Here is a 17,802-nt window from a genome sequence, read left to right on the forward strand (position 1 = left end):
GACCGCCCGTCCCGGGGACCGTCCGTCCCGGGGCCCCGGCCAGAGCAGCCGCAGCAACAGGTGGGGCCGGCGCTTCGTCCGCTGCCGCCGCCGGGGCCGCGCCGGAGCCCGATCGCGGCCGAGCCGCCGCGCACCGGAGCCGGAACCGAAGCGGAATCGGAGCGGAGCCGCCCCCGGGCGAGCCGGTAAGGGACCCCCCCCGGCACCGGGGAGCGGCGGGGGGGGTGGGGGGTGGTTCCGCTGCGCGGAGCCCGGCGGGGCCCCGGTTCCCCAAGCCCCTGGGCCGGGAGGGTCCGGCTGCCCCGGCCCCCGGGGCATGAGCGCAGGTCGGGGCAGGGCATCACCCCCCCGCACACACGCCGGGGTCCGGCTGGGGAGGCGGGACGGGGGCGGCTGCGGCCCCTCGGAGCCCTCCCAGGGACGGGAGCAGGCTCGGGCAGGCGGTGGGAACCGGCATCGCAAAGTGCATCCTCGCTTCCCCCGGAGAGACTGGGCTGGCAGACCCCGGTGGTATTTGGAGGCCAGAGGGATTCCCGGGCAGTGGGACTTCATCTGCCCTGGAAGAACCCGCTGCGCAGTCCCACAGCCCTGGGCAGGGCCACGGGCAGGTCCGCTGGCAGCAGCCCTCAGGTATGAGCATCCCCCGGAGGGTGCCCTGTGGAGGCTCAGACCTGAGAGATGCTGGTACTTAAAGGATGCTGTTACCAGGGGGATTTCATTCTCAGAAGGATGCTGAGGGATAACAGCTCGGTGCCCAGCTGAGATCACCACGGATAATTTTATTCCCAGGTGAAAGGCTCCCTGGGTCTGCCAGGGTCCCACCCCCCAACTTTCCCCTCCATGGGGATCTCTTCCCCCCAGCCTGACCAAGGCAGCAGGAGAGGTGTGAGTTGCACCAAAGGCCGGAGGAAAGAAGACCCACCCTGCTTCACCTCCTGCCTTATCCCCAGCAGGGCTGGGGTGGCCCTTGGGGTTCCCAGATCACCCCCTTCACTGTGACAGTCAGTGGCTCCAGCTCCCGGAGTCAGGCTGTGCAACCATACTCTTTGTTTACTTCAGAAAACGAAGTCACCTCCAAACGCCTGCTTTGGCAAAACCCTTGGAAACGTGACTTGTACCAGCTCATGGACCTGATGGGGAAAGCAAAAGAACTCCACATCTTGTTATTTAAAAACCTGGTGGTGATTAAGCCAGTCTGATGATCCAGGGAGTCTGACTCATCATTTTTTTTTAACACTCGGGGTTGGTGAGATAGGAATTTACTGCTGCTGCTCTCCGGCAGCAAATCACCGCATCCCACGTGGAAATTGGCAGCAGGCTGGGGCAGAGGCTCCCGGGCCGTGCCCGTCTCGACACCCCCATCTGACATCACCCTTTGTCTGCCTGGGTGGTCTGTGCCGAGATGGGGGCGGGGGGGGGGGAGGTGAGTAGGGGCTTTAATCTCTGCAGCTTTATGTCCAGGTATGATTAATCTTAAACTAAATTAAGCTGCCCTGGAAAACATGGTAGCCAGTATCATTCTGCCCTTGTTTTCCGGGCTCCTGAGCCCAGTCTCTCACCGCTTTGCCAGGGCACATTACATGAGGTGTAAGCGGCGTTCCAGGAAATAACGTTGTGTCCTATGCCCCCCCCCTCCCCACCGCTTTCCTCCAGCCATGGGAGAGCCTTTGCAGGAGCGCAGAGGAGCCGCCCTGCTGCCTGGGAGCTGCTGTGGCCTCCGGGGGATCGCCAGCAGCCATGCCGAGCTGGCCGGGTGCAAGATGACCCTCACGACCACGCCAGCAGCCAGCATCGCCCAGGCTTTCTTTTGCCTCCTGCTGTGCGTCCCCTGGGGCAGCTCCTGCCCCCCGAGCTGCCAGTGCACGGAGCGGGCGGGGGCGAAGGCTGTCCTCTGCAGCTCCCGGCACTTGGAGGAGATCCCCAAGGACATCCCCAGAGACGCAGTCTTCCTCAAGCTGGACGCTAACAGCATCACCAGGATCCCCAGCAATGCCTTCAGGCACCTCTCCCACCTGGAGGAACTTGATCTCTCCAGGAACGCCATCGAGAAGATCGACAGGGCGGCTTTCAAGGGGGTGGCTGCCGGGCTGCGTACCCTCGACCTCTCCAGCAACCGCATCCGCAGCATCCCCAAGGAGGCCTTGCTGGCGCTCAACGCCAAGCTCCGGCTGGCCAACAACCCCTGGCACTGCGAGTGTGCCTTGCAGGAGGTGCTGTGGGAGGCGCGGCTGGACCCCGACTCCGTCCAGGACATCACCTGCCACACGGCCCCGCGCCAGGAGTACGTGGGCAAGCCGCTGCTCCAGGTCCTGGATGCCGGCGTCAACTTCTGCAGCGTGCGTCAGAGGACCACGGACGTGGCCATGTTCATCACCATGTTCGGCTGGTTTGCCATGGTCATCGTCTACGTGATCTGCTATGTCCGGCACAATCGAGAGGACACCTGCAAGCACGTGGATTACCTGAAGTCACTGCCGAGCACCCAGGGCCATGCAGAAACCACCAGCACTGCCCTGTAGCCCAGGATTGGGGAGCCCTGTTCCCAGCTTCTTTGCAGCCTGGTGGGCTTCAAAGCTTCTCTGTGGTATTTTCCAGTGTTTGCTACAGTCCTGCAAAGAAGTGCCAGTGATTTTGCCCCTCCCCAGAGATGCTGGACCGAGCGTGAGCAAATGACATGGGGGAGGGATGCTGGGGACACCCCACGCAGATTTGTCGATGGATCCCAGGTTCACAGGGAGGAGCCCCCGCCACGCAGACCCCTTTTCCCCTGCCAGAGCTGGGCTCGCAGGGACAGCAGCCCCAGCCATGTGCTCAGGGTCCATAGAGTTTGGAGAGAACAAGCCCCTGGGGGGATACAGATGAGGGTGGGGGCTTTTGTAGGGCCAAGAGGTCCCCAGAGCCTGAGGATGGGTCACTCTGTGCAGTGGGGTCACCCCATCCTGGCTCCAGTGAGGGACTGGCCTTGCAGAGAGCAGAACATCTGCCCCAGCCCGCGCACAGCGTCCCGGCAGCCTCTGCCTGCTGCCAGCAACCGGGGGGTGATCTCCCAAACCCTTGATTTCTCAATAAAGCCCCACACATAGGAAAAGCCCTCAGGGTTTGTGCTGCACTGGGAGCTGGGCATCGGGGGAGGGCAGTGGTGCTCGAGGGGGTTGAGCTTGTCCTAATTCAATCTCTCCTAAAGCAGACAAGCCTAAATTCAATGTACCAGCTTGATTCCCATTAGATTACGTCCCCTCTACCCTCACCCCAGCCTGCCTTGAGCAGGGGCCAGCTGGCCGAATGGTGCCTCTGCATCTTGTCTGGTACATCTCGCCTTATCTCACCCTTCCTTGGGGCCGAATTAGAGACGCTTCTCGTGGCTCAGCACGATGGAAACAAATCAAGTTCTGCCTTGTTTCACAAGCAAGAAATGGTGCTTCCTGGCAGAGCCAGCTGCAGCCACGGCTGGGCTGGGGGAGGAAGGGTCTGCGGGGGCTGCCTGTAGCAGCTCTCCTGGGCCTGGACCCTGGGGTGGCTCAGGCTGTGACCCCTCCAGCCCCTTCTTGGAGGGGCTGGCACCTCCTGCGAGGTCCACAGCACAAGGGTGGGTGGCTCAGCCCCACAGGAACCCCAGGGCCAGGGAAGGCTGAGCAATGCTCTGGGCCAGTCAGGAGAGGCAGAGGGTCCCAGGCGGGGGGGAGGCAGAGGGGCACCCTCACCCCAGCATGCTGCTGTGCTCAGGGCCACCTCATCCTTGTGGGCCACCTATGGCCATGGACATGGCTCTGTCTCGGTTGAGGGTGGCTTGTTGAGTGGAGGGAAGCCTTTGCCAAAGGCAGAGCTGCCCGGGTACCCACAGCTTGCACGTGGGATGAAGGCTGGGTGCACACTTTATTAGAGCTCTGATTAAGCAAAAGAGTCCCCCAGACAAAGGCGAGGAAAAGAAGAGGCCACAGTTTCACCTGGAGCAGTTTGGAGTCTTTCCCGTGCCCACGGTAGCTGGATTGGTCCCAGTGCACAGCAGGTTTGCTCAGGAGTCGCTAACCTCATGCGAAGGGGTGCAAGGACCAGCGGCGGTCCTTGTACACATCTAGGGATTTGTTCAATATACACAGGTCACTCGGCGAGGACGATCAAAGCCGGCCATGGCAGAGCAGGAGGGTGGGCAGGCACCCGCAGCAGTGGGATGGGGTGGTGAGGCCACCAAAGATGGACACAAAACATTGTGTGCAATGTTGGACCAGATGGGTCCTCAGCAGCATCGCAGCCCCAGGCACTGGGCAGCCAGGGCCAAGCCCCAAGCCACCTTTTTCCCCAATGTCTCACATGCCATTTCCTCCCTCTGCCTCTTGCTCAGTCTCTTTCTTCCCTGGCTTTGCGCAAGCTCTGGCCACAACCAATGGGTCCCTCCTGGCTGGGGGCTGCCAAGCGCCAGGGTCCTGGCGAGCCCAGGGAAGTGCCTGGGCACCAGGCACCTTGGGTAGGACGTGGTGCTGGAACGCGGCAGGAGACCTTTCCCAGGAGAAACAGCACCAAAGCAGGGTTGCAGCCCCTTTGCCAGCCCCTGGACAAGGCTGCAGAGAGCCCTGGAGCTCCCTTCCTCCTCCTCCCGCTTCTGCGGAGCGCGCAGCCAGCCAGCTGCAGGGCTGATGCTGTGGCCATCCCTGGGCGCTGTGATCCATCTTCACCTCGATGCTCAGCTTGCCCCGATCCTGGCGATGAGCTGAGCGTGTCTCAGCCACTTCAGGTGGTTTTCAGCTTGAGCACCTTGGAAAGTGGCTCTTTGGCACTGGAGTAGAGGAGGTAGGAGCCCTCAGCGGTGTGAAATGCCTCCCAGTCTCTACAGCCGACAGTGGGGAGGTGGTGAGCCGCTACGAAGCCTTCATAGCCTTGCCACCTGCACAGGGAGGGCAGTTAGCTCTTGGGGCACAAGCTGGGCACCTGAAAGGAGGCAGGAAAGCCGAGCCGTAGGGCTGGCATCTCCCAGCTCCCCGCTGTGGTTCAGGGTGGGATGTCCCTCACTGGGGCTTCTCATTCCTGCCCAGAAGCCTCTCCAGAAACAAGGAGTAGTCCTGTCTGTCTTCTCTGGGCAGATGTACCCACGCTGGGCTCCCAGCAGGGTCGTTCCTGCTGGGAACAACCCTCCAACCCCCCCCCCCAGCCCTGATGTCATCCCACAGCAGTACCTGTAGATAATACTGTTAACGGAGAAGGTGAAGCCATCAAAGGAGTTTGCTACCACCAGAAAAGAGTCATCTCCCACCGAGAAGAACTCCCAGTCCAGGGCACTGGGGATGAAGAAGCAGAGGGGCACGTGAGGTAGCCTCTCCATGGCCAGCTGTGCATCCACAGGGCTGAGGCCACCCCACCCCAATCTCTGCCACCCTCATGATGCACAGAGGACCCTGCTCTTCCCAGACTGTTCCTGAAAGGAAATCCACCCTTGTTCCTGAATTCAGGGTCTTCTCCTAGCTCCCACTGGGATTTAGTGCCAAGGACCTGTCACCCATTGCCCACCCTGCCAGTCTCAGTCCCTGGCAGCATTCAAGCCTGCATGAGCCCTATGGGAGACCTCTGGGTTGCGCAGGGGAAGGATGTGGACTGAGGGGAGCACCCTGACTCTTTGCACAGGTACCTGTAGGTGAGGACATCCTGGAATTTGACAAACATCTGAGCAGTGATGTTGAGCTCATAGATGGAGGAGTTGATGGCGTAGAAGTTAGAAGGTGCTGGCATCCCACTGTCATAGCTGTGGCTGTTTGCAACAGCCAGGAAGACTCTGTCCCCGATACGAAATACCTCCCAGTCAGCAGCACCGAATGTCTGTGAGGAAGGAAGCCACATGAGAAGCTGGATGTGGATAAGCCTTTGCAAGCCATGGATACTGCGAGGTGTGGGGGGACCTGCTGGAGGTGCAGTGGGGAAGTTACCCACTCCTAAAACCCTCCAAGGGATAAATAATTTTTGCTGCATCAATCCCTGTGGGAGAATCAGGGGGAAACTATCGCTACCTTTACAGAGGACTGAAGAGCATCTGTCTCTGTAATTATTTCCTGGCTTGTCTAAACCCAGAGGGGGGACTAGAGTTTAATCAGTGGCCAAGCCTTACCAGGATAGACTGGAAGAGCTGGAAAGAGCCACTGAGCCAGATATAGATGTGCGAGTAGATCTTAGTGGATGTGCCATTGAACGTGTTAGCCACAGCCAGGAAGGAATACGGCCCGATGGTGAAAAACTCCCAGTCATAGGCTCCAGAGGTAGGGATGGTCTGGTTGGTTTCAAACAACCCTGTCCTGGGGTTCCACCTGTATATGACGCTGTCTATGTTGTGGTTATTCCCTGGGGGAGACAGACAGACAGACAGATGTGCTCCGTGAGGAAAAGGAATACCTGGCAAAACCCAGAAACAGGTTTGGCTACACAAATATTTGCCAGCAGGTTGCAAGGCTGTTTGCTAGTGACTGGTTGCTCCTCAAGAAGTAGCCAGAGAGACTTTAGAGCCTCCACCCCCATCAAACACGCTGGCAGCTTGTTCCCAAGCGCTGTGGCAGCTCCATGGCAGCCCCTGGCAGAGAAGGGACAGGAGGGTGCTGTGCCCCCACACAAGCAGCACACCAGAGGCACCATGCCAGCGTCCCAGGGTGGCCAAGCCCTGTGCCTGTCCCACAGGGAAGCCATGCATAGTGGGGCCAGTCCCAGCTGTGTCCCCGAGCTACTGACATCAGGGGCTGCCATCACCCTTTGCACAAAAGCTTGCAGAGCTGGGAGGGGGCCACAGCTGGACCGGCACCGCACTGATGTTTTCTAGCACTCCTTTGCTACGTCCCCGTGCTTGGCTCTGGAGCTGACGATCCCCAATGATGGCATGAACTCCAGAAAGAGGAAGGGGATGCCACAGCCTGCAGCCTGCCCCGTGCACTCGGGCTCAGCCCACCAGCACCAAAGCACGTACCCCATCCAGCTCCTAGGCTCTGTTCAAGCATCTCGACCTCATGTCTGTGTGGGACCCAGCTGGGTTTAAAGCTAAAAACCTTCCTGCACCTTCAGCCTGGGATGACCCCTCCAGCCAGAGATGTTCTTCTAATAAAGAGGTAGCTTCATCTAGCAGGAGGGGAGCACCACCAGCCCCTTCCCACCCCACTCACTAAGTGCTGCTGTACTTGGCTTGGCCCCACTGGTGTTTCTGGTGGCTGAGCAGCAGCAGGACCATGTGTTAACGGGTGGAAGTGGAAGAGGCTTTGGCAAGAAGGGCTGCAGGGAGAGCAGGGTGGCCAAGCAACTTGCCACGAGCTTTAAGCCTGGTGCCAGAGGAGCTGATGGCCCAGGAGCCAGCCCTGATGGCAGGGAAGAAGCCCACCAGCGCAGCATCTGAACCCAGGTGGGAGCATCTTGGAGAGCCAGGGCTGTGGTATCGACCTGTTCATCCCCCGTGCTGAGGGGTGCACGCCCCAGCCCAGAACAACTCATGGCCTGGGAGGGGGATGAGGCTGGATCATGTCTGCAGGGTGCCCAGGGAGGGAGAGAGGGACGTCAGCAGGCTCCTGCTCAGCTTCCCTCAGTCTCCTGTGTGCCCACAAGGCCAAAGCTTTGGCTTCTCAAAAGGCTCAGCCCCTGAAAACCCATGCAGCTGCTCTCACCACCCTGCCATGTTAGGTAGCATTGGGGAAACAAATTAAAAGAAGCAGAGATTCAGCAAAGACACCATCCCCACTCCTTGTCCCCCACAGGGGGAGACAAGTCAGCCACTTCCCCGAGTGCTTTTCTCTCCTAAAATGAGAGGCCCTGCGAGGGTTCAGGCTTCCTGAGGGACACGGCACCCCAAGCTGTGTGCACTGACTCCCCGGCTTTGCCCTGCACTCCAGCAGAGGATGCGCAGGGAGCTGCAGTGTTTCCACGGCAACGGGAGGATGCTCTTGAGCAGGGTGCCTGCGGCAGGGCGCCGTGGTCCCCAGCATCACAGCAGGGCAGCCTGCCCCGTCTGAGCCGGGATGTAGGGAATATAAGGGCTGGGTACCTTCTCTGTGGTTGACCACTGCGAGGAAAGTCTCTCCCTCAATGACAAATGCCTCCCAGTCCCTAGCGCTGTGCGTGGTGATCCTCTGGTACGTGATGAATTTCTCTTTCCTGCGGCTCCACTTGTATATTACAGAGAACTCCTGACCCCTGTCATTCTGCTCAAAATTAGCCACTGCTAGGAAGATCTGAAAAATAACAAGCCAGGACATCTTGGTTTTCTCCTCCTAACATGGTGCAGACAAGCATGGGCAGGGTGAAGATGGGACGGGTGGGGGATGCGAGGCCAGAGACCGAGGTGGCAAGACAGCCCTGGCAGGCAGTGGTCCCTGAGCAGCCTCCAAGCAGCACAGTACACCCCAAAGTGGGACATGGGGATCTTTGTGCATGGCAGCAGCAGTGCCCACTGCCCACAGAGCCAGGGCTTCAGGGATGAGAGCACGGCTGTGCTGCCAAACTGGCTGGGGAGGGAGCGGGGTCTCAGCTACCAAACCTTCCCCATGAGGAAAGGTTATTCAGAAAAAAAATCACAGATATCATAACGATGATAATGATTACCTGAGACAAAACATTTTCTAGACCAAGAAAAACCCGCTGCGAGCATCGAGGACAAGCGTGCAGCGGCAGGGATGGCCTTGCACAAGGCAGGGAGCACATCCGAGCTCGTGGAAGTGTGCGGTGTGGCGTGCTGGCTTCACTACTCTGTGCGTTTGCTATGGAGTGGCAGAGGTTATCCCCCCGTTTAGGCCACAAAGCAGCACAGAGACACGGCCCACAAGCAGAAAACAGTCAGCAGGGGCGGTCTCCCACCTCCTGCCCAGTGCAGGACCCTGCCAGCACCAGCCTGGGACTTTGTCCAGCCAAGGCTCAGCCACCCCCAAGGACAGAGACCCTCCACCCTCAGTGGAGGCCTGTGCTGGGCCCACATGTTGCTCCTGGGAAGGTGCACCCTCAGTGCTGGGCAGCTCTTCCTGCGAGCCCCAGCCCAGGGAGTCCTTTCAGGGCATCTTCAGTAACAGCTTCAGAGGGATGAGAAAGGCCTGGAGCCAACCCCACGACTCAGGAGCCTGCGGTCCCTTGTTCTCCATGGCCAGAGGCCACCAGGAGACCCTGACACTGCCCACTGGGGCTCTTCACCCCATCCTGGCAGAGCAGTCCTGGTGCGGTAACGAGGTGTGGACACCTACAGAGGTGCATCCCACCTGCAACGTGTGCAAGGAATCTGGGCTAACTGGAGAGATCCATACCGCTGCTGGTGCAACACCTATCTGGTCATCATCTCCATGCAGAAACATGAGCAGCTGCACACAGGGCCTCTGTCCCCAGCTGTTCTGAAGCACGAAGGCTAGCCCCAACTAGAAAACCTGCCCCAAGCTGTGCAGGAGAGAGGTCATCCTGCCTAGCAAGTCTGAGGAAGTTCTTCTCCGTGACAACCTGAGGGCAAACTCAGAGTGTGTGCACCTTGGTGAGCACCAACATGGGTGTTTCGCTGTGTAGGAACCACAGGGAGTCAGGACCCCCCAGCCTGGTGGTCTTCTCTGCCCACACAGATGTCACTGCAAGGGGGTGTCGTGGGTCCAGACTAACACTGGGGAGTCTCAAGGTGGTTCCCATCAGCAGATAAACCCAGCCGAGGATGTTCCTGTCTCCTGCCCGTGAGGGTACAGCTGGGGCTTTGCAGGGCAAGTGCAGCACTGGGTCTGGCAGGCGTGTTCCCAGCCCAAAGCCAGCTTTGCAACACAGCTGCATTTTCAGGGCTTCACCAGGTTTTCTGCAGGACACCACCACCAGGCAGGCAACGGCGGACGTGGCCCATTTGTATCCAAACAGGAGGGCTCCTGTTTGTACCCTGGAGCACGTGGCTCGTGATGGGGGAGCCCTGCAGCCACCCTGCATGGGGTCTGGTGACAAAGCCAGAACAGGTCATGGCCAGGGGCAGGGGCATGATCCCAGCTCTTCTGGGAGCTCTGCATAGAGCCGGCTCTCAGCAGATGTTTGTTCAGCTTGCCCGGGGCTCCTCACAAAGTTCTGAGTAGCTCCCCAGTGAGAGGAACCAGGCAGATACTCTGGTTCCAAAGTCCTGGAATGATTTAAAAGCAATAAGGCTTAAAAATGCACAAGGCTGGACTTGGTGCATCTCAGGAGGGAGCTACAGGCTCCGATGGCTCTCCAAGACCACAGGTATATCTCTGAGACCAGAGTGGACCTTATGCATGGCAGGACACCTGCCACAGTCAGAGCTCAGGGAGGGCTTTGCTCTCTGTGCTCCCACGTTAGGAGCTGTCTATCTCCAAGACAAATGCCACAGCCACTGCCTGGGGTGACAGCTGCCTCGCTTCACGGTGCCAGATGGGAACTGCAGCAAACCCTGCTTCCCAGGGGGGTCAGCCTTTTCATCAGGGTAAGCACACCCAGACTAGGCTTCACTGCAGCTCTGCACAATGCACGAAGGTCATTTTGACCGTGGCACTCACTACATCTGAGGCAGGAACAGGCAGAGCCTGCTAGAAAAGAACCCCAGCGCATGGGGGTGGATTCAGCTCCAACAGCTGGCTTTGGAGGATGACCTCGCAGACAGCCTGGAGGTCGCCAGGGAAGAGATCTGAGACTCTGGACATGCAATTACCTATGCTGCTAACATCAGTTGCTGAAAATGGCCTGGGTTGATGTAGTTGTGTCTCGGCAAAAATAGTAAAACTCAGAGGGCAGCCCACAGATCAGCTGGCAGTCCCTAGGACAGACCCTTACCAGCTGGATATATGTACTAATGTGACCCCATCAAAGACAGGAGAGAGAAAGATTCACCTCCTAAACCATGGCTGAGACTCAGGGCTTCAGAGGTGAAGCCAGTGTTGGGCAATTGCAGTTCAATACACTGAAATATGAAGGCACAGAAATAGCCTTCCAGGCAGACTTACCTTCTTTCCTATGGTGAAATACTTCCAGGACTGAGCTTGGTAGGTGGGGATGTTCTGGTAGGGCACAAACTTCCCATCAGTCCACTTATAGATGGCTGATCCTGGCGGGGTGTACCGGTTGGCAGTGGCTGCAAACAGTCCCACCTTTGGGATGGTGAAGACCTCAACACCCATTGTCTCCGAGTTGGTCGCCAGGTTCTGGTACTCCTCCACGTAGTCCAGCCTCTGTTTGACTAGGAGACCACAAAAAAAAGAGGGGTGAGGTTAAAACCAGATGACCTTGCCTGGAGAGGTGCCCCACGTTGCATAGCAGAGCTGGCTCGGTGGCGCTTGCTGCTGTATGGAGCTTTACGGGGGAAAATGAAGGTCCTGGTGTTGCTGGTGGTGAAGGGCCAAAACCTGAGAGGGTGGTAAAAGGCCTGACTCCATCACATCCAGCCCCATCCAGCCCTGCCTGTTCTCTGGTGGAGCGCAGGGCTGCAAAACGCTCTGCCAGGCAGTCTCCTCTGGGAGGGGGGAAGAACAACATGCCAATGGATTTTGATTGCTTCTTACAAAGTGATGTAAGTATCCTGAAGCGCATGAGGAGGAGAGGAACAGACCTACAGCGAAAGGGTCTGGGCTGCTGAGACCAGCCGGGTTAACCCACACCCACCTGCAGCAGCCCCGCACCAGATGTTTTCTCTGGCTGGAGTCAGCATGAGCTCTGGAAGAAGTTAGAGAAGACTTAGACAGAGTTAATGCCAGAAATTAGAACAGAAACGCTAAGAGCAGTCCCAACAGCAAACGGGTGGGCACTGGAAGGGACAAACGGCAGGGGAAAGGCTACTAGAAGGGCCAGTGTTGGTGGCACCAAGGGGCGCAGGTCAGCAAGGTCCCAGCATGAGGTTTCCTTGGCAAAACAAGGACACTGTGCCAATCCTGATGACTTCCACACGTAGGGAAGGATGGGGAGTCCAGCCACTGCCAGCTTCTGTGGGGAGCAAACGGCTCATCCAAACCCACCACATGAGCACCAGCATAAGAAAAACCCCAGGAGAGGGGGGAAGGATGGCTTGGTTGCAGGCATGCCCCATACTCCACGTCCTCACCAGGGATCCTGGGCAGACTGCCTGGAGCGAGTGGGAGACTGACAGTGGGCGAAATCCATTTCATTATCGAATAATGTCCATCCCTCCAGGCTCTCCTTGCTTTGCCACCTTGTTGCTCCAATGTTGCCCTGCTATTTTCTGTGTGAAGGCCACCAGAGTTGGGACAACACAGGGTTCTGCCTCCGTCACCCTCCCATTGCTCCCTCTGGTATCTCTGGCAGCTGATGAGTCTTTCTGCTCCTTCTCATCCGCCCCACAAGCGCTTTGGCATCGGGAGCACCTGCGCCTTTGGGACTCCACAGCAGAGAGCACCCCAGCACCCAAGGCACAGCTCTCCGTGGGGTGAGCTGTCCCACTCAGACAGACCGGGAACTTGTTCCTGACCAGAGAAGCCCCAGGAGGGATGGGCAACATGGATAAGGTGGGCAACAGGGGCACTGTGTGAGTGAGCAGGGAGCTGGCACAGAGGCACCTGAACCCAGAGCTGCACTGGCAGTGTCGATGTGGGCACCGAGAGCAAAGCAAAGCCTGGCCAAGCAGTGGAGAGGCAGGGGAACACCCCAGCCCCCTCATTCCACTGTTCCCACCCCAAAGTGCTGTCAAGGGCAAATCCCTGCTCCTCCTCTGCTGCAAGAGCCTCCCTCCATCCCTGAGAGCACATTGCACACCAGTACCTTCCAGCATGGAAATCCAGGTGCTGCCATTGCAGAGGTACAGCCCTCGCCGGGAGGCATTGAACCAGAACTGCGCCTTCTCCTGCTTGGTGCAGGGTGGACGGGACCCCAGGGTCACCTTTGTGTCAGTCTCTGGGCACAGAGAGGAGCAAGGCAGGTGCCTCAGCGCACACGATGGAGGAGCAGTGAGGCTCATCCCCGTGCCCATGGACAGTTGGACGTCCCGGTCCCATCCTGATGATGGGTACGAGGGAACAGAGGAAACGGCATCCCAGCCCTGAGCTGGGAAGTCACCCCAGGGGTTGGCCACCCATGGGGCTACTGGCATGAGCCCAGCGCTGCCAAGGGACCCGGGCAGAGGCACCCCGGCTCTCCAAGGGGGTTTCAGACAGGGATCCCACCCCACACACATGTTGAGAAACAGAGGGTGCTGGGGACACCCTCTTCCCCTCACTTCTGCTCTGTGCCCAGCCCCATGCAAAGAACCTTCCTCAACAAACGCAGAAGGTGGCCAAGCAAGCCCCTGCGCAGGGAGTTACTGACCGTAGGGGTATTTTAGCACTTCGTTGCTTGCTGGCTTCATGGGGAGATCCTGGAGGACAGTGGGGACAGAGAGCGTTGCTACTTTAAAGTTCATGGCGGTGCATATCCGAGGGGTGGCATCAGCTCCTGGCAGCAGGACGAGCTGTCTCAGCAAGCCCTGGGAAATCGGGAGCAGCAGGATGGAGAGCAAGTCCAGCAAGACCAAGAAATGGAAACCGCAGGTGATTCATGCCCTGGATTTCCCTCCTGACTCCTGCGCATTGCCCTCCCTCCTGGGCCGTGGAAGCCTCCACAGGATTCACGCACATTTACCAGATCCTCGTTACGTGCCCAGCCTGCCAAAATCTCTATCCCAGGCAATTTAACAGCTGGTACAAAGGGAGCATTGGCAAGGGGCTCGTTAGCTGCAGGCAGCTTTCACCACCTCTGCTTTTCACTACCGGTCAGGATTAGGCACTGCCCTGATTTTTTTATCAATGAGGCTGTCCCACCAACTGTCTTTCTGTCACTGCGCCTCTGGCAACATCCTCTTAAAACCACATTTGCCCCACAAAGTGCCAGTGGCCAGCACTGCCCCTTGCATGCCCACAGCCAGACAGGGACCAAGCCCGGCAGCGGGAGCCCCGGCCACCTCCACTGCCCGCACCATGGCCCAAGCCCTGACAGCGTCGGGGGCTGAGAGGGGGCTGCAGCTCACCCCAGGGCCAGCCACAAGCACCCCAAGGCAGCCCCACACCGGTGTTCACCTACCGTGAACACGCCTTTCCTTCTCCTCCTGTTGCCTAGGTAGAAGCTGGCTCTCTTCACCGACAGAGAGGCTGGAAACGGCGTCTCCACCACCCTGCAGACAGGCAGAGAAGAGGCAGGGGACAATTTCATGGCACCTGCTGCTGGCTGGAGGAGATGCTGGTGGAGCAGCAGTGCCCTGCCAGGGAACTGGCACCCCCACGCAGCCCTCCTGAGCCCCCCACCACCGTCCCCAACCTACACGTCCTTGGGGATGCTGCAGTCCACCGTCAGGGAGAAGGATTGGCCGGAGACAGCCAGGATGAGCGTGTGCCACTGGTTGTCAGAGAGGGAGACGTTGGGGAAGGTGACGCGGGTCTGCCAGCCGCCGGCACGCTCCTGGCTCCAGAAGAGGAAGTGGAGCTTGTCGGGGGCGTAGCGCAGCCCCACCAGCACACTGGGACTCTCCTCCGCCATCAGCGTGAAGACATACTCGTTTCTCTGCGGGAGGGCATGGACTCAAATCTGCACGCTGCAAGCCGCAGGGCTGGGCTGTGCTGGCTCCGTGCCCGGCCGGCAGCGCTTACCTTGGCGGGGACACTGAGGACCCTCAGGGTGACGATGATGGAGAACTCCTCGGGGAAGCGGTCGCAGTGGATGAAGAGCCGGGAGGCGGGGAAGCCCAGGGCGCGGGGCTGCGAGGCGGCGAGCTGGAAACCACGCACCCCCTCTACTTGAAACACCCTCATGCCGCGGGCCAGCCCGCCGGTGGGGACCACCTCCGAGAGGATGTCCAGCGGGCGCAGGTCTGTGCCGAGAGACGGCGGAGCACGTCACGACGGCGGCAGCCATCCCACCCTGTCCCGCTGTGGGATGGGGTCCCCACCTTGCAGTGTGGTGCTCTGTCACCCGGATTGCTCAAGGCAGCCAGCGCTGCCAGAGCGCTCCAACGGCAGCGGCGGGGCCCACAGCCTGCTGTCCCCTTCCCGGGTCTGTGCCCAGCTTCGGGGACACAGAGAAGGTTTGTCCTGCAGGCATCAAGGCTGACACCTCCATCCCCACAGCGGGAACACCAAGCGCGCAGGCTCACCTGCACAAACCATCCCATGGATGCAGCTCTGAACGCTGACCCTGGGGCTAGGACCTGCTGGCTGGGCAGCCCCAAGCTGCCACCGGTTTCCTCAGGATCCACCAGCAGCAGCAACCAGAGCCAGGAGATCAAGCAGGGACCCGGCACCCACAGGCCTGCTCGTGGGGCGGCCGCCTGTCCCTGTCCCCAGGGTGGTGGGACACAGCACTCCCCCCTCTAGTCCTGGTCCCGGCTCTCCCAACCCAACCCTAATTGCACACATGCACGTACTCCCCTGGCAGGCACCAAAACTGCTCATTAAATAATTATCCTCTCCCCAGAGGAGAAAACAACGTGCCCAGCCCCAGGGCATCGCCCAGGTGAAGAACAGCACTGTGCACCCACACCGCAGTCGTCTCCACGTAACAGTGCCAGGGTCGCCGTCAGTCCAACGCCTCGCAAAGCCCCGTGCTGCAGCCACGGGAAGGGCTGTGCCCACGGTGGGTGCTTCCCCGACCTTCCCCACCTCAGCACCCGCGCAGGTTTTATTTTTGAATGCTTCCCTGGCAGGATTGCGACATCTGTAGCAAAGGGCAGAGGGGCTCGATGATGATGCCCAGAGGGTGAAGCAGCACTTGGCTAGACTAAAATATCCCTGACTCTGTCCCATCCCCAGTGAGACCAGGCTTTTAGCTCCTATTTGTACTAATAAATCTCGGCTGCTGGGGCACAGCAGGAGAGCTAGGAGGGAGGGAGCTGTGAGCAAGGCTGGACGGGCATGTGTCTGAATCCAAACCAGCTGGAGAGGGGAAGCATTTCCCCCCGGGCCCCGCCTCGCCAGCCAGACGGGCAGAGCAAGGAGGAATCTGCTCGTGTGGCTCCATCCAGCCCGGAGCAGGGAGACTGGCGAGGTCCTTCCCACCCTGCCACCTCTGCATCCCCCCTGCCTGCCCCTCTGCTGGTTTAAGCTGCTCCTAAAGCAAAGCCCTGGTGGGGGAGGTTTAACTGAAGTGACTTATTTCAGAAATGCATGACTGGGGGAATGATCAGTTCCTATTTTTCTCAGCAAAAAGCACAAGATGAATTCAGGCTTGGATATGCAGAGGGGTTTAGGAGCCCCCAACTTCTCTGGGGGAGGCTGGGATGAGCCAGGGGACAGCTTAGCCAGGTCCGCAGGCTGTGCCCGAGGCTGTGGGCTGGGAAGGGATCAAGTCCTAAAACCAAAACCAAATCCCTAAACCCGAAGATGTGCATCCCAGTCTGCCTCCCGCATCACTGGCTGCTAACGATGAGAGCAGAGCCGGCAGTTAACGGCTGGGAGAGCGGCCGGGGTGTTCCAGCCCAGGTCGGACAGTGCCAGGAGCTGCACCAGGAGCTGGGACCAGGCGCTGGCAGGAGGAACGTGGGGGGAGGTTAAATGTGCTGATGCTGGGGCCTCAGCACCCCAGGGACCCCTCAGGCTGAGGCTGCTTAGGGACAGCGGGGACAACCCTGGAGAGACCGGAGCACCTGGGGGAGGAGGTGGCGGGCAGAAACTCTCCAATCTCTCCCAGCTTTCCTTCTCACTGCCAGCCGGACTGGAATAAAATATAAATACAGTTGCCATCAATCCAAGACAAGACCCAAACACACAGAGCCTGGGCCCAAGCGGCCCCAAAACTTGGGCTGAAGCTTCACTGTTCACGCAGGAGCCACACGGCACAGGGACAGTGACGGGAAGGCAGAGCCAGGGGATGGGGACCCTCTTTGGCTCAGGCTGCTCTCAGCGCTTCCCTGCAGGAAAAGCCATCGGAGCTGCCAGCTCCTCGGCTGGGGGTGGCGGGACGGAAACTTTCCCGGAGGTTTTGCTGCCAGGAGGGCGTAGGTTGTGTCTGGCAGAGCGTGGGGAGCCCCAGAAAGTCCAGGGTGGGAGGGACTTTCCAGAGGGACTTCATGGCTCTCCTCTACTTCTCCTCCAGCCCTTCCTCTCCCCACATGTTGGTCCCCAGGGCCGGCAGACCTTGGGACGATGCTTGTGCTGCAGGGACAGGCACACAGCTCTCCCCACGGCACTGAGAAGGGCTGGCTGCTCCCTGGTCCTGTGCCACACCGGGGGGCTGTGGGCGCTGGGCTGACCCCACCAAGCTCTGCCCATGGGCGCAGGCAGGGTGCTGGCAGTTCCAGCACCCGAGGCATCGCGCCACGCTCCCACCCTGAGGCCTGGTCCGCTGGCACCTGGGCACCGCAACCCTGGGGCTGGGTTGACCCACCTGGGGCACTCCGTGGCGGCCACATGCCCCCCAAAACAGAGCATGTTTTCTGGGGTCTGCCCCGGCAGCGCAGGGAACATCCCATCTGTGGGAGCACCCGGGTCCCAGCGTGGTTCCCGGCACAGTCAACGCCTGCCTTGATGCCTCCCTCCCGGCGCAGCCCACCCACCAGCCTTTGCTCCTACCTGTGCAGTGCTGCCACGTCCTGCCCCCCCGGATGAAGCCCCCGCTGGTGGCCCAGTGGAAGAGGATGACCCAGAGCAGCAGCGGAGCCGACATCGGGGGGCTGGCCTCGGGGGGTCCATCCACTGGGACCCCCCTGCCGTCCACTCCTCGGTGCCCAGGCAGGCGCTGCTCGGCTCAGCCCCCCCCGGGGGCTCTCGCATAGTCTGCCGGTGGGACCAACTCCTCAGGGACGTGCCACACCAGGCTGCTGCTTCCTTGCTTCTGGGGTGCTAAGCCCTGGCTCTGCCGTCCCCTTGCATGGGCATCGACGCCGGGGGCACGGCAGGGATGGCAGGCGGGGGGTCGGTGGGG

At 59.8% G+C, this 17,802-nt stretch overlaps 2 protein-coding genes across 2 annotated transcripts; one reads left to right on the forward strand and one right to left on the reverse strand.

Annotated features, from left to right (window-relative positions):
* The first annotated feature begins 3 nt into the window (after positions 1 to 3).
* LRRC3 (leucine rich repeat containing 3) lies at positions 4 to 3,076 on the forward strand. The gene is made up of 2 exons (XM_074878274.1): positions 4 to 185; positions 1,654 to 3,076. The coding sequence occupies exon 2, from the start codon at positions 1,656 to 1,658 to the stop codon at positions 2,517 to 2,519; it is 864 nt and encodes a 287-aa protein (XP_074734375.1). The 5' UTR covers positions 4 to 185; positions 1,654 to 1,655; the 3' UTR covers positions 2,520 to 3,076.
* A 779-nt stretch (positions 3,077 to 3,855) lies between these two features.
* Positions 3,856 to 17,802, reverse strand: TSPEAR (thrombospondin type laminin G domain and EAR repeats). Its single transcript, XM_074878077.1, has 12 exons — positions 17,451 to 17,802; positions 14,535 to 14,755; positions 14,210 to 14,448; positions 13,972 to 14,062; positions 13,222 to 13,378; positions 12,679 to 12,810; positions 10,914 to 11,146; positions 7,997 to 8,183; positions 6,092 to 6,321; positions 5,618 to 5,805; positions 5,169 to 5,270; positions 3,856 to 4,879 (listed from the first exon to the last, which is right to left on the reverse strand). The coding sequence occupies exons 1-12, from the start codon at positions 17,542 to 17,544 to the stop codon at positions 4,726 to 4,728; spliced, it is 2,028 nt and encodes a 675-aa protein (XP_074734178.1). The 5' UTR covers positions 17,545 to 17,802; the 3' UTR covers positions 3,856 to 4,725.

Source organism: Strix uralensis, chromosome 9 (assembly GCF_047716275.1).
Source record: "Strix uralensis isolate ZFMK-TIS-50842 chromosome 9, bStrUra1, whole genome shotgun sequence".
Taxonomy (NCBI): domain Eukaryota; kingdom Metazoa; phylum Chordata; class Aves; order Strigiformes; family Strigidae; genus Strix; species Strix uralensis.

Excerpts from the sequence above, each read along its gene's own strand:
- TSPEAR (XM_074878077.1), bottom strand. The coding sequence starts at position 17,544 with ATGTCGGCTCCGCTGCTGCTCTGGGTCATCCTCTTCCACTGGGCCACC. Across the intron at positions 8,184-10,913 it reads ATTTCACCATAGGAAAGAAG|ATCTTCCTAGCAGTGGCTAA; the intron begins GTAAGTCTGCCT and ends GTTATTTTTCAG. Across the intron at positions 5,271-5,617 it reads CAGGATGTCCTCACCTACAG|TGCCCTGGACTGGGAGTTCT; the intron begins GTACCTGTGCAA and ends CTTCATCCCCAG.
- LRRC3 (XM_074878274.1), top strand. The coding sequence starts at position 1,656 with ATGGGAGAGCCTTTGCAGGAGCGCAGAGGAGCCGCCCTGCTGCCTGGG.